Source organism: Petaurus breviceps, unplaced genomic scaffold (genome assembly GCF_028583685.1).
Source record: "Petaurus breviceps papuanus isolate PSGF00001 unplaced genomic scaffold, PetGlider_PUasm1.0 126, whole genome shotgun sequence".
Classification (NCBI taxonomy): domain Eukaryota; kingdom Metazoa; phylum Chordata; class Mammalia; order Diprotodontia; family Petauridae; genus Petaurus; species Petaurus breviceps.
Genome location: NW_027185655.1, coordinates 69862131 through 69876137, shown reverse-complemented (window position 1 = coordinate 69876137; position 14007 = coordinate 69862131). Strand labels below are relative to the sequence as shown.

The 14007-nt window shown below is 39.5% G+C and overlaps 1 protein-coding gene across 1 annotated transcript; it reads left to right on the top strand.

Moving 5' to 3' along the window:
• Window positions 1–8072: 8072 nt before the first annotated feature.
• Window positions 8073–8408, top strand: LOC138171011 (large ribosomal subunit protein eL31-like). Its single transcript, XM_069100472.1, has one exon. It carries the CDS (start codon window positions 8073–8075, stop codon window positions 8406–8408), a length of 336 nt encoding a protein of 111 aa, XP_068956573.1.
• Window positions 8409–14007: the final 5599 nt, after the last annotated feature.

The following is a 14007-nucleotide window of genomic DNA, read 5'->3' as shown; positions in this document are numbered from 1 at the left end:
AAGGATGTGTGTGTGTGTGTGTGTGTGTGTGTGTGTGTAAGGATAAGAGAGAGAGAGCTAAAAGATAGGAGGTAAGAGTGAGATAATTTAGAAAGTTTAGAAAGCTCTCTTTCCCCCCTCATTAGGGCCTCTGATTTTTTTTTTCCACACTAAGTTTCCCTAGCCAACCAACTAACTCTCATTATAACATTTTGTGAGGCGGCAAGTCCTGGCTCCTTCCTGATTTACCCCCCTAAGAGTCATCCTTGGGCAAGAGAAAGAAAATTAAATTGTTTGAACTATGAAGTAACCAAAGAAAACCTTTTCTATTTCTCTGAAATGGAAGGAGTTGAAGAATTAGCCTTACTGGCAGACCAGCTTATTAATGGAATGATGATGGTAGTACTGAAATAAAAATCTATTAGCTACCCATGGGTAAACTCAGTTTGTCATGGTTAACAGGGTCCATAGTGTTATAAGCTGTTGTACTTAATAAGACCTTGGAAGAGAAAGTCATTATAATGAATATTTCATAAAGTACTTAATCTGGAGTTTCTATACTTTCACTGTTAAAAGGTACTGATGACTAGTGGTAATGACTTTTTAGCATTTTGAAAATTGGGTGTCAGGACTCATGATGGAAAATGCTGTCCATATCCAGAAAAAGAACTATGTAGTCTGAATACAGACTGAAGCTTATTATTTGCTCTCTCTCTCTCTCTTTTTTGTTTGTTTCTTCTGTCTTGTGTTTTCTTCCATTGGTTTTAATTCTTCTTCACAGCATGACTAATATGAAAATAGGTTTAATATGAATATATAGGTAGAGCCCATATAAAATATTGTGCCATCTTGGGGTGGGGGGAGGGAAGAGATGGGAAGAAAATTTGGAACTCAAAATCTTACGGAAGTGAATGTTGAAAACTAAAAATAAATAAAGATTAAAAAAAATGAAAATTGGGTGTGCTATAGATGACTGGTCATGAAGTATGTAGGATCTGATTCTTATATTCTCTGAAAGACCCGAGCCAAGTGAAAATGTTCACTAATCAACAGGTGGGAAGGTAAATTGATTTTCTGATATCTTTCTTATAAAACACTGCCTTCATTTCCCCCATGAATGGTTGAGTTACTACAATAAAATAGCATGGCATAAAGTCCTACATCTGTGGTCTAGGCAGCACAGAGCCTTAAGAAATGAAAAACTCAGTGTCTCCATTTCCTCTTTTGTATAATATATATGCATACAAAAATTATTTTTAAAAAAAAAATTAAATTTTCTTTCAATGAACAGAAATCCATTTTCCCCCTCCCATTTCTCCCCATGGAGGAAAGCAGAGGAAGGAAAAACAAATCCCTTGTAATAAATATACATAATAAAGCAAAACAAATTGGCATTCTAGCGTTGTCCAAAAAAAGTCTTATTCTTTATACAGTTAATTTTAACTTATGAATAGATATACTAATGATTATGATCCAAAAAATTCAGACAATAACAAGTCCCCTGTCATCTACCCTGTGAGGCAGGGACTGTCTCCTCTTTGTGGCTGGGAAACACGGCCCTGACTCAGCCTGACTTGCTAAGGCAAAGGAGTACAGGGCCAGATGACACATCAAGATGACCAATCAGGAGTGAATTTCATAATGAACACCATTTAAAGGAGCCTTTGCAGGGTTCCATGAAGAGGAGACAGGGGTGGGATGGTGTAGCAGCAAGCACCCCGGTGTCCCCAGGGTGTCCGCCAACACAGGTTCTTGGATCTGCTTTGATAAAGGAAAGCAACTCAAAATGGGTTAACAAGCTTATTTTAATCAGTCAGATATGTATCATTTACCTCGTTCAGGGGAAAAAGGTCAGCACCCCGAACTTTAAAGTATACAGGCAGAATTATCAAGACAGAGAAACAGATCAAGTAGACAGATTTCCAAACTGTCCAATCATTACATCCATGCCAAACAACATCTGGGTTTCAAAGCCAGGGGACTCTGGACAACGGCTAGCCCAGAGTTTCATCAAATCACAGAAAACTTCTCAAAGTGAGCCCCAAAACAAAGCTTCACATCAGGGCTTATATAGCCTTCTCCTGGCTCAGAGAATGTAACAACCTTTTGGACCCACTGGCCAATCAAAAAGTATCTACTGAAAAACAAGCCTCCCACCCCAGGCTCCAGGTGCACTTTAGCCTAGGGGCAGGGAAGATCTTTAAAATTTACATTCCCATTACAGATGGGTTAATATTTGTGTATGCGGAGTTTTCCTGGCATTCAAGGATACATTTAGATCATAGGACCATAGATTTAACATTAGAAAGGTTCTCTGGTGCCATCTAGTTCAATCCTTTCATTTTACAGATGAGGAAATTGAGGTCCAGACAGATTAAATAATTCATCCATAGGCATCAAATGTCCTGACTGGATTCAAACCCAGGTTTTATGATTCCATGGTGACCCTTCTAATAAGGACGAATTTTTGACAAAAGCAGTGTATAGTAGCACTTCACTGGGAGCCAGAAAACCTGGGTTCAAATCCCAGTGCTCCCAGGGATACAAACTGGGAACAAGTTATAAATATCATTGAGACTCAATTTTTTCTCCTGTTAAATGGAGGATAATAATATTTGGGTCAAATCTGGATTATATTTTAAGATGTAAAAATCATTTTTAGTTCAGAGGCCTAAATTTCCTCAAATTAGGTTTAAGGGGTCAAATGAAATAGAATAAATGAAAGTCCTTAGAAATATTAAGCACTCTGTAAATGGCAGTTACTGTGGAGAATGTCTTCAGTTGTTTGTGGACTAAGGATCCATTCCGGGTAATCTCCTGAAGTTATTAGGAAACTCTTCAGTTTGGTTAGGTATTGCCCTGACCCACCCCCTTTTATTTGGTCATTTTGAGGAAAAGAATATTCCAAACTTGGAAATTACTGCTTTCCTTTTAAACAGGTGTTAAGGGCTGAAAGGACCTTCACTGAGGACCCATTCTCTGTCCCTGTGCACCTCTGGATGTGGGAATGTACACGGCCCTATGGTCATCCTCACTGGTAGCAGCCAGAACTGGGAGAGTCAGTTTCAACCTAGACTTACATTGACTCACATTGAGGTTGGGGCAGGAATGTGAGAACTAGGAAAGCTGATACCCCATTATGGTGGCAAAGTCCCATTGAAACTAAGGGAAAGCTGCTTGCATATGCAGGTGTATGTGCCCGCACACATGCACACACACACACACACGGTGCTATTCTGTGTCTCTTGTTTGTAAGTAAATGATTATATTGTGATCCTTAACACATGCTACCAATGGAATTATACAATTTATAAGGATCTGATGTATTAAATCACATGCAAAGGAGAAAATTTGCAAGTTCACACCAATTGCTTACTTGTGAATGTGCCAGACTTACATTGTGTATATCCACTTAAAAATTGTAGTCAGTGTTGATAGGATGAATCATGTTCCTAATGCTTCAGTAACAGTGGGTACTTTTTTTAAAAAAACAGTGGGTACTCTTAAAAAAAGCATTCCTACTCCCACTCTTCCACTTTCTACTACCCTAAATCTTCGTAGTCTCCAATTTAGACTTCAACAAAGTTGAAAATGCTATGTGGCAAAAGAGACAGTTGGGGGGGGGAGGAGAGAGATAGAGAGAGAGAGAGAGAGAGAGAGAGAGAGAGAGAGAGAGGGAGAGAGAGAGAGAGAGAGAGAGAGAGAGAGAGAGATTGAAAAGAGCGGGAGAAACCACTTCAGATATAAAGGAACTATTCTATTCCTTACAATGAATCTGAAGCTTGAACTGAACTGCTAAAATGAATATGAAAAGACCAATAAAGACAATGGATTTGTCCCAGGACATAGACTGACTCTAACTTTATTCCTAATCACTCATCTACATAAGACCCAAAAGGAATCTGGGAAGTGAAAACTGGAATGGTCATCATAAAAAAGAGTGATTTCCTCACTGGAGAAGTTGTTGAATGGTAGAGGACAGATCTTTCCTTTCTCCTGTCTGGAGATGACAAAGCTCAGATCCAAGTCCCTGAGGGAGTCAAAGAGGAGCTGATTCTACTAATCCTAGGCTAAGGGCTACTGCCTTTTCTGAAAGAGCCTGGGGACACTCAGTTTATCCCAAGACTAGAAGTGATAAAGACTGTGACTCACTATAGGAAAGCTAGCCCTGGGAGTATAGTGGATTGATATCTTCCATCAGAAATGCTAAGCCATGGAAAGGGCAATATCATCTGCCTAGCTGTAATGAAAACGTAAATTTTAAAGATCTTCCCTGCCCCTAGGCTAAAGTACACCTGGAGCCTGGGGTGGGAGGCTTGTTTTTCAGTAGATACTTCTTGATTGGCCAGTGGGTCAATACTGTGTTTCCCCAATAATAAGACACTGTCTTATTAAATTTTTTTGAAAGAAAAACACCAGAGGGCTTATTTTCAGGGGAGGGCTTATGTTGTCCTGCCTCAGCTCTCCTCCACGGCACTGCTCTCAATGGTGCCAGCAAGCAAATCACTGGGGAAGAACAGGATGACGCGCTCACTGCTGCAGCTCTGATTGGATGCAGCTCGGAGCGCGGCGTGGGTTTCACGGGTGGGGGGGAACGGTGCATACAGAGGATACCGTAATGTAGCATGTAGCGCAGGGGATCACCTTCACTACAGTAGCAATCTCAATAGGGCTTATTTTCGAGGGAGGGCTTATTTTAGAGGAATCTTACACAGTAAGGGGAGGGCTTATTTTCGGGATAGGTCTTATTATCGGGGAAACACGGTAAGGTTGTTACATTCTCTGAGCCAGGAGAAGGGCATATAAACCCCGATTTGAGGCTTTGTTTTGGGGGCTCACTTTGAGAAGTGTTCTGTGATTTGATATGGATTCTGGGAAGCCGTTGTCTGGAGCCCCCCCCGGCTTTGAAAAACCCAGATGTTGATTGGGGTATGGATGTAATGGCTGGACAGTTTGGAAAGCTGTCTACTTGATTTGTTTCTGTCTTGATAATTCTGCCTGTATACTTTGAAGTTCGGGGTGCTGACCTTTTTCCCCTGAACAAGGTAAACGATATATGTCTGACTGATTAAAGTAAGCTTGTTAACCCATTTTGAGTTGCTTTCCTTTATCAAAGCAGATCCAAGAACCTGTGGTGGCAGCAACCCTGAGGACGCTTGGGGTGCTTGCTGCTACACTAGCCAGGGAGTGGCTACTCTGTTTCCTGGTGACCTCCCTGGCCCAGCCTGATGGCAGAAGCTCAGCAGCTGAATGACCCGCTCAGTCAAGGAAGAGCTGTATCAGCTGGCCAAGTCACAAGTCTGATCCAGCCCAGCAAGTGCTTGGTCCAATCCAGAAGTAGATGGAACTGTATAATAAAGATACCATGTCTTCCCAGAAGATCCACCCATCTAGATGAGATGTCTCACGCTGCAGACAACTTTGTACAGACTCTCCAGAAAGAGCAAGGACATCAAGGCCCTGCTATTCCAGAGTTTATGAGCTGTCCTGTATAGGTGTGTTCCCAACATTGTACTTTAAATTTGTGCCCATTCTCTACCCCCAAAACAGATTCTGTGTATATTTTTGGGAGAGTGCACCCAGGATTTGGGGGAGAGTTTAAAAAAAAACTATTATTCTTGCTATGCAATTTGAATTAATGCCTTCTCTAAAAGTTAATTGAGTCTATGACATTGTTAATGGGAAATACACTGGTAAGGGCTTGTCACAGTGGTAGGGATAGTTACCCACAAGATTGCCCTGTAAAACTATGCCCAGGAAACCATGGTAGCAGTCAGCTTTCTGGGGACTCAATCTAATAGTCTGAGTTTCAGTTGGGTAAGTATCTCAGAAGAGGAATTACACTAGACCCAATAGAAATCCTGAAAATGTAACTGGGTTGGACACTGTATGTAGGGATAGGGTCCCTCACTAATGGAGTCTTGATCTGAGCCAGGAGAAGTTATTGAACGAAGAGAATAGACTTCTACTACCTTCTGCCTGGGACCTGACAAACCTCTGAGCTAAGCTCATTGGGCAGTCCAATAGGAGAGGCTTCTGCCAATTCTAGATTAAGGGTTACTGGCCTTGCTGAAAGATAGTAGAATTCTAGTTAAAAAGAGTACTGTGATACTCCAGCTAGAAAAAAAAGCCCAGTAATATTCCACTTGAAGAGAGCACAGCACCACCCAGTCAAGACAGTGGCTTAAAATGGAAGAAGACTGTCACTATCCTTTGGAGAGTGAACCCAAGAGAGTAGCAGAGACACAGGATCCAGAAAAGAGTGGTTGAGACACTCTGCCCTGAGAAAAACCAAGACACTGAGCAGCCTGCTCACCTGAAAGTTAAAATAATTTAACTATGTCACTCTATTCATTGGTCACAGATTTAGAGCTCAGATGGAACTCAGAGATCTAACCCAATGCCCTCATTTTACAGATGAAGAGACTGAACTTCAGAGATGGTAAGTGACTTCACCAAAATCCTACAGTTATGTTGCACAGGTGGATATAGACCTAGGTTCTCTGACTCTCAATCCAGGACTTTTCCCTTTATAACACACTGCCTGGCATTATTCCACTTAAAAACCTTCATTGGGCCCTATTGCCTACTGAATCTTTATAATCTTTATAAATGCCTAACTTTGGCATTCAAGATCTTCCATCCAGTCTTATCTCATGTATTTTAAATTTCCACCAAAGGACATGTCCATACTCTCTAGTGTTCATTCTCATCCCATCCTTTCCCATCTTTGTGCCTCTATTCATGCTGGCTTCCATTTCTGTTTTGCAAAGTCCTCTCCTTTTTTTAAGTCACAATTAATATGTCATCTCCTCAATGGAGCCCTCTCTGATTCCCATCTCTGGGGCCAAATGTGAGAGTGATAACTGCCACCCCAAATTTCTTCTAGAATGCTGCCAAACACTGGTTTCAAATCTAGTCTGCCACTTATTATCTAGAGGCAGTTAGATGGAACCATAGTATATAGAGTGCCTGGAGTCAGGAAGAGTTGAGTTCAAATCCATCCTCAGATGCTTATAAGCTATGTGACTGGGCAAGTCACCTCTCTTTGCCTCAATTTCCTCATCTATAAAATAAGGATAATGGAAGCACCAACCTCCCAGGATTGTTGTGAGGCTCTAATGAGATAATAATTGTAAAATACTATAGTGTCTGACACATAGGAGATGTTATATAAATATTAGCTGTTATTACTATCTCTGTGTTCTTGGGAAAATGACATCTTTTTATTCTCATCACCTAGTATAGTGTCTTGAAAATAATAGATACCTGATAAATGTTTACTTAATTGAATTAACGAATTTCTCAAAGATTATTCTAGACCTACAAGGCATCTACAAGGGTTAGACAAGGTAGAATTAGTTCTGAATTTGACAAAACCCACTAATCTGGCTCTAGCTGGGACAAAAAATTTTTTTTTCTGAAGCTGCTTTACAGAGGCACGCAGTTAGCTGACCAATAATAATGACAATTGATATTTGACTTCCAGGAGCCAAGATGGCAGAGTAAGAAGTAAGTTGCTCTCACTCTCCCTTATTGACCTCTGAAAGCCCAGAAAATATTGCCCTTGCCCCAGGAGAAACCCCACAGAAAGACAAGTGCAGCAGTCTTATAGCCCAGGAAGCTTGAGGGATTAACAGCAAAGGACCCTCTCACACTGGGGGAGGGGGAGCAGTACAGGATGGGAGACATCCCAGCAAACCAGAGGAAGATCCTGAGTCCTAAGGTGGTGGAGTAGGCAAGGACCAACATCAGGATCCTCAAGTGCCACAGCACAGGCAGGGGAGCTGGTAGACACCAGCTCAGAAAACCACCACATATGCCTGCATTCTCCAGGAGTTAAACATTTGAATGCTTTAAAGCAGCCCGGGTGAGGAAGTGGCCCCCAGGGGCCAGACTCCAGTGTTGCTGACCACAGCTTAGCACCAGGTAAGTTGCCAGACCCCTACAACCTCCAGCTGCCAGCACCTGAGGCCCCAGCACACAAAGCCAGTGACTAGGTCCCAGGCTCCCAGCACAAGAAACTTTGGTCGCTGCCTCCTGCACTCCAGCAGGAGAATTCAACTTTAAAAGCCAGGAAATAGGCGAACACCATGAGCAAAAAGCAGAAATGGACAATGGAGTACACCATCAACATCCACAAGAGGATCCACGGTGTAGGCTTCAAAAAGTGCACTCCCCGGGCCCTAAAGGAAATCTGCAAATTCGCCATGAAAGAGATGGGAACTCCAGATGTGCACATTGACACCAGACTCAACAAAGTTGTTTGGGCCAAAGGAATAAGGAACGTCCTGTACCGTATCCAAGTGCATTTGTCCAGGAAACGCAATGAGGATGAAGATTCACCAAACAAGCTATATACATTGGTTACATATGTGCCTGTCACCACCTTCAAAAGCTTACAGATGGTCAATGTGGATGAAAACTAAATTAAACTTTGTTCAAATAAAGTCATAAAATGTCAAAAAAAAATGCAATGGCTAAATGGAAAAAAGTACACTGAAGAAAACAAATCCTTAAAAAATACAATGACCAAATGGAAAAAATAGTATACTAAAGAAAACAACTCCTTAAAAAGTATAATCAGCCAAAGGAAAAAGAAGCACAAAAACTCAGTGAAGAGAAGAAGTTCTTAAAAAGTAAAATGGGTCAAATGGAAAAAGAGGTATAAAATCTAACAGAAGAAAACAATTTGTTAAAAATCAAAATTGGGCAAGTGGAGCTAATGACTCTATGAGTTATCAAGAATCAGTGAAACAGGGGGCAGAGCCAAGATGGTAATGTAGAAGCAGAGAAACTCCATCAGCTCCCCCATAACCACCTCAAATACCTATAAAATATGACTCTAAACAAACTTTAGAGCTACAGAACCCACAGAGAAACAAATCTCCCACTGAAGACAGCTTGGAAGGTTGACAGGAAAGGTTCATCACAGCTTGCTAGGAGCTGAGCCCAGCCCTACATTAGCCCGAGGTTTTAGCCACAGGTGGCACTGATCAGCAGCTAAAGTAGACTTTGGGAGATTGGATCAACAGCAGGAGTGGTAGTTTCCAGAATTATAGATCCATAAATGCCAAAGAAAAAGTGAGAGGTCAGTGTAGAACTCTGTTGGAACTGGGGGTGATGGAGGAGCAGGTCTGGCCCTTGCTCCCATTGCTAGAAGTGGTGGAGGTGTGGTGGCCCTGCAGCTGCCTCCATGTGGGTGCTTCAGAGCTCCTGGCTTGCAGATTGTAGGGGGGTCAAGTGAACATTCAGAGGATAATCACTCTTGCTTTAACCTGCCTTGATCTGGATCATGGTATTGGGTGGTGGTCCTGAGGTGTGTGACCAGTGAGCCAGAGTTTGTGGGGGCTGCAGAGACTGAGCCCTCCTAATAGCTCTGGCAGCTGCAAAAAACCCACAACTGACCTGAAAAATAGGATCCAGGAGAGACAATCTAAAAATTGTTGATCTACCTGAAAAACATTATCCAAAAAAGAGCCTTGACAGCATCTTTCAGGAAATCATCAAGGAAAACTGCCCTGAGGTCCTAGAATCAGAAGGTAAAATAGTCATTAAAAGAATCCACCAATCACCTCCTGAAAGAGATCCCAAATTAAAAATGCAAAGGAATATTGTAGCCAAATTCCAAAATTATAAAGTCAAAGAGAAAATACTGCAAGCAGCCAGAAAAAAAATCAATTTAAATATGGAACCACAGCAGTCAGGATTAAGTAGGACCTTGCAGCTTCTACATTAAAAGATCAGAGGGTGTGGAATACAATATTCCATAAGGATTGAATTACAACTGAGAATCAATGACCCAGTGAAATTGAGGATAATCTTTCAGGGGAGAAGATGGACATTCAATGAAATAGGGAACTTCCAAACCTTCCTGATGAAAAGACTAGAGTTCAACAGAAAATTGGTCTTCAAATGCAAGACTCAAGAGAGGCATAAAAAGGTAAAGAGGAAAGAAAAAAAAACCCAACATGTTATTAATAAAGGCAAAATGTTTACATCCCTACAAGAGAAGATGACACTTGTAACTCTTGAGAATTATATCATTATATGTATATAATTATTATATATATTACATATATAATAATTATGACATTTTAAAAGGGTATACATAGACAGAAGGAGTGGGTATGAGTTGACTTGTATGCAATGATAAAAAAAATTAAGTGGTGTAAAGGGATTGTACTGGGAGAAGAGGAAAACAGGAAGCAAACAAGGGTAAATTACATCACATGAAAAGCACAAAAACCTATTACAGTAGAGTGAAAGAAGGGAAGGAGATGAGCATTGTTTGAGCCTTACTCTCATCAGATTTGACTCAAAGAGGGAATAACATATTTAGTTAGGTATAGACATCTAACTTACCCTATAGGAAGTAGGAGGGGAGAGGGGAAAGAAAAGGGAGGAGGTGAATAAAAAGGAGGGAAGAAATAATAAGGGTAAAGGGGAAAAAAGGGAGGGGGTGTATAGAAGGGAGGGAAGATTGAGGAAGGTGGTGGTCAAAAGCAAAACTCTAGTGAGGAGGGAAAGGGAGAAAGGAGAGATAAAAGCATAAATGGTGGTAAAATAGGATGGAGAGAAAGACATAGATAGTAATCATACCTGTGAATGTGAAGGGGATGAACTCTCCCATAAAATGGAATTGGATAATGGAGTGGATTAAGAACCACAATCCTACAATATGTTGTTTATAAGAAACACATTTGAAGCAGAGGTATTCACACTGAGTAAAGGTAAAAGGCTGGAGCAGAATATATTATGCTTCAGCTGAAGTAAAAAAAAAAAAAGCAGGGGTAGTGATCTTGAACCCAGATCAAGCAAAAGCAAAAATAGATCTAATTATAAGAAATAAGGAAGGAAACTACATCCTACTAAAAGGTACCATAGACAATGAAGTAATATCATTACTAAACATATATAGACAAAGTGGTAGAGCATCCAAATTTTTAGAGGAAAAGTTAGGGAAGTTACAGGAAGAAATAGATAACAAAATTATACTAGTGGGGGACCTCAACCTCTCTCTCTCAGAAATAGATAAATCTAACCACAAAATAAATAAGAAAGTAGTTAAGGAGGTGAATAGAATTTTAGAAGTTAGATATGGTTGGCCTCTGGAGAAAATTGAATTGGGGATAGAAAGAAATATGACTTTTTCTTGGACATGGTGTCAACACAAAAATTGACCACATATAAGGGTGTAAAAACCTTACAATATGATGTAGAAAGGCAGAAATATTAAATGCACCTTTTCAGATCACGATGCAATAAAAATCCTCATCTGAGAGTTCCCTAAGCCAATGAAATCACAGGTTCAGTCCCTGTTCTTTATGTTATCTCCCTTCCACCTCTCCACACCTACCATGTTATCTTACAAAAGAGCTACCCAGTATGAGACTTTTCATTTAGCAGAAAGAGAAAGAGAAAAGGAGTTGAGACAGGAAGTAACTTCATGATCACTAGATCATGACCCCTAGAATTACCCCTGACAATTGGAAGTTGAGTCATGTGGAGAATCAGGACCAGGGAGTGGATTAAGTGATCTTGCTAGCAGATACATCGTGTCTAGGAGTGGAGAGTGACATGAGAACAATAAGAAAAGAAAAGGACTCTGTAGTGGTGGAGATTTGAGCTGCCTTGGTCATACTTATATTACCTACACATGTGCCTAGCTACCAATGTGCTCTATGTAGGTACCTCCTCTTCCTATTGATACTGTGTATATTTATGGACAATACCACATCTACACCTTACAGGAATAAATTGGACAAAATATTTCTTTGGTAATGATCTGCCACTGAAAGAGTACTTTTCTAAATTGACATTGACTCCATTATCATTTAACTTTTTAAGACTGGTGTCCTCATAAAGAGAAAAACTTCAGTCTTATTACTCTGAAACTCTTTAAATTAAATTTCAAAGCCTGACAGATAGCAAGCACTATATAAATGTTAACATGAGTATTTTATGTTGATCTTTTATTGTGAAACATGATGTTAAAAAAATTTCCTTTTTAATCTGGATGTTGTTAGATTATTGATTTAGCTGTTAAATGAATATGGTGAAAATGTTTAGAAACTTTAAAATATCTAATGAGGTATATTTTGTGAAAAATTGGAAAATAATAATAATAGCTTACAGTTGGGAGGCTAGTAAAATCTTCTTACATTATCCTTGTCTATAAAGTTGTTTAGGACTTTCTATATAGGGTAGGGTCATAAAATCTTATCAGCCCTGAAGTCAGCATGTTGTGAAACTCTGTAGCACTGCAGTTTGAAGAATTAGAACCTCTCCCAGATGAAGTGGGAAAATTACAAGCCTACTTAAAATAAAAAGTAAGTTTTATCTAAGATCATTTGAAAAGTCAAGAGGATGCATCTATTAATAATTAGTCTATACAGAAGTTACATTTTTTGAACTAACTATTCACTGTATGTGTGAATTAGTATTAACTGTATATGTGTAAAACTGCAGAATGTAGTCATTCCTATAGGAAGGATCAATAAAATGTCCTTATATTTATTAAAGCATAAGAGAAATAATAATAACATAACCATAAGCTGTGATTAGTGAAATTTTGCTATTTGAGGTAAAATCTCATGGGTTTGTAATTCTGAGTTTTGCTTTTGGGTATGGTTGAATTGTCATGAAACCCATGTGCTAGCCAAAGGGAATGCAGTCTGAGTACTGCTACACATAGATGTTTCGCATCAGGGAAAAGTTTTGAGGGGATGACCTTGCATAGGCAAAGGTGGGATCCTCTTGACTCAATTTCCCTTTCCCATTCCTATTTCCTTTCTAAACACAAATTTTTTCTACCTGGTTAATTGTGAACCTGACTTATACCCTATGAATACAGTGGAACTTTACTACCTGATTGACTAGCAGATATGACTTACCTGAAATCAAACAGAGCTAAGGGAGGTATTCCCCCTTGTTATGGCTTATGTTAGATCAGTCTGTGCCCTTGAGGGGATAGTCTTAATATGTTCATAACCATGTCCTTCTTTTTTCCTTTCATAGCAAATTTCTATAACCAGGGAAGGTAAACTGTGAAAGTTTTTGCAATACTATGTCTGTTAATCAATAGATTAACAACGAAACATTTTTGAGTCATTATTATAAAATGTAAGCATTTCCCTCTTTCCCTCTCCCTCTCTATCTGTCTCTAGTGAATAAGTTCATTGGACTTGGCTATCTACTTCCTCAAGTCATATAATACAAACAGAATTAAACTATACATCATATAAAGGGAGCACTGGTTAATTTTATCTAGTAGCTACAATAGCCATATTTTGTAGAAATAATCAAAGTATAAAACATTTTAATTTTTCATCATCCATAATTTAAAGGGACAGCAAGGCCCATATTTACACCCATATTTCACTTTTTTTTAAGCAATTGGGGTTAAGTAACTTGCCCAAGGTTACACGGCCAGTTTTTTGGTGTGGGTGTTAAGTATCTGAGGCCGGAACCGATCCCGGATCCTCCTGACTCTGGGGCCAGAGCTCTTACTCACTGCCACGTAGCCACCCCGCCATATTTAATTTTTGCTTGAAGATCTATACCTGTCATGTAAACATCTTAAAACCTGGCAAATGAATTATAAGACCTCATGTGGGCTCTTAAAGTTATTTATATAATATATTCTTAGCCTTTCAGGATAATGTGGGTGTGAAAATTAAGACACAGATATAAAAGTAATTACATAAACATACACACACATACACAGATAGACTATTGTTTTTCCAAATTTTAATAAGTTTTCAAAATTGAATGAAAGATAGATATATAAAATTGCCCTTAATTAGTTCTTACAAAAAACAAATTTAGGAATTCTTTTAAATTGGATTAAGTCTTAGTACTAGCAGATTTTAGCAGAAATTCCTAGATAATTCTGCAAGAGTTTTGGAACCAGAGAAAGAGACCCCCTTGGAGAAAAGATCCCTTTAAAGCTACCCTTAGGATGGGATTTGTTCTGGAATATCTAAAGGAAGTTGTTTCCAGGGACCAGATGACTACATGGAATGT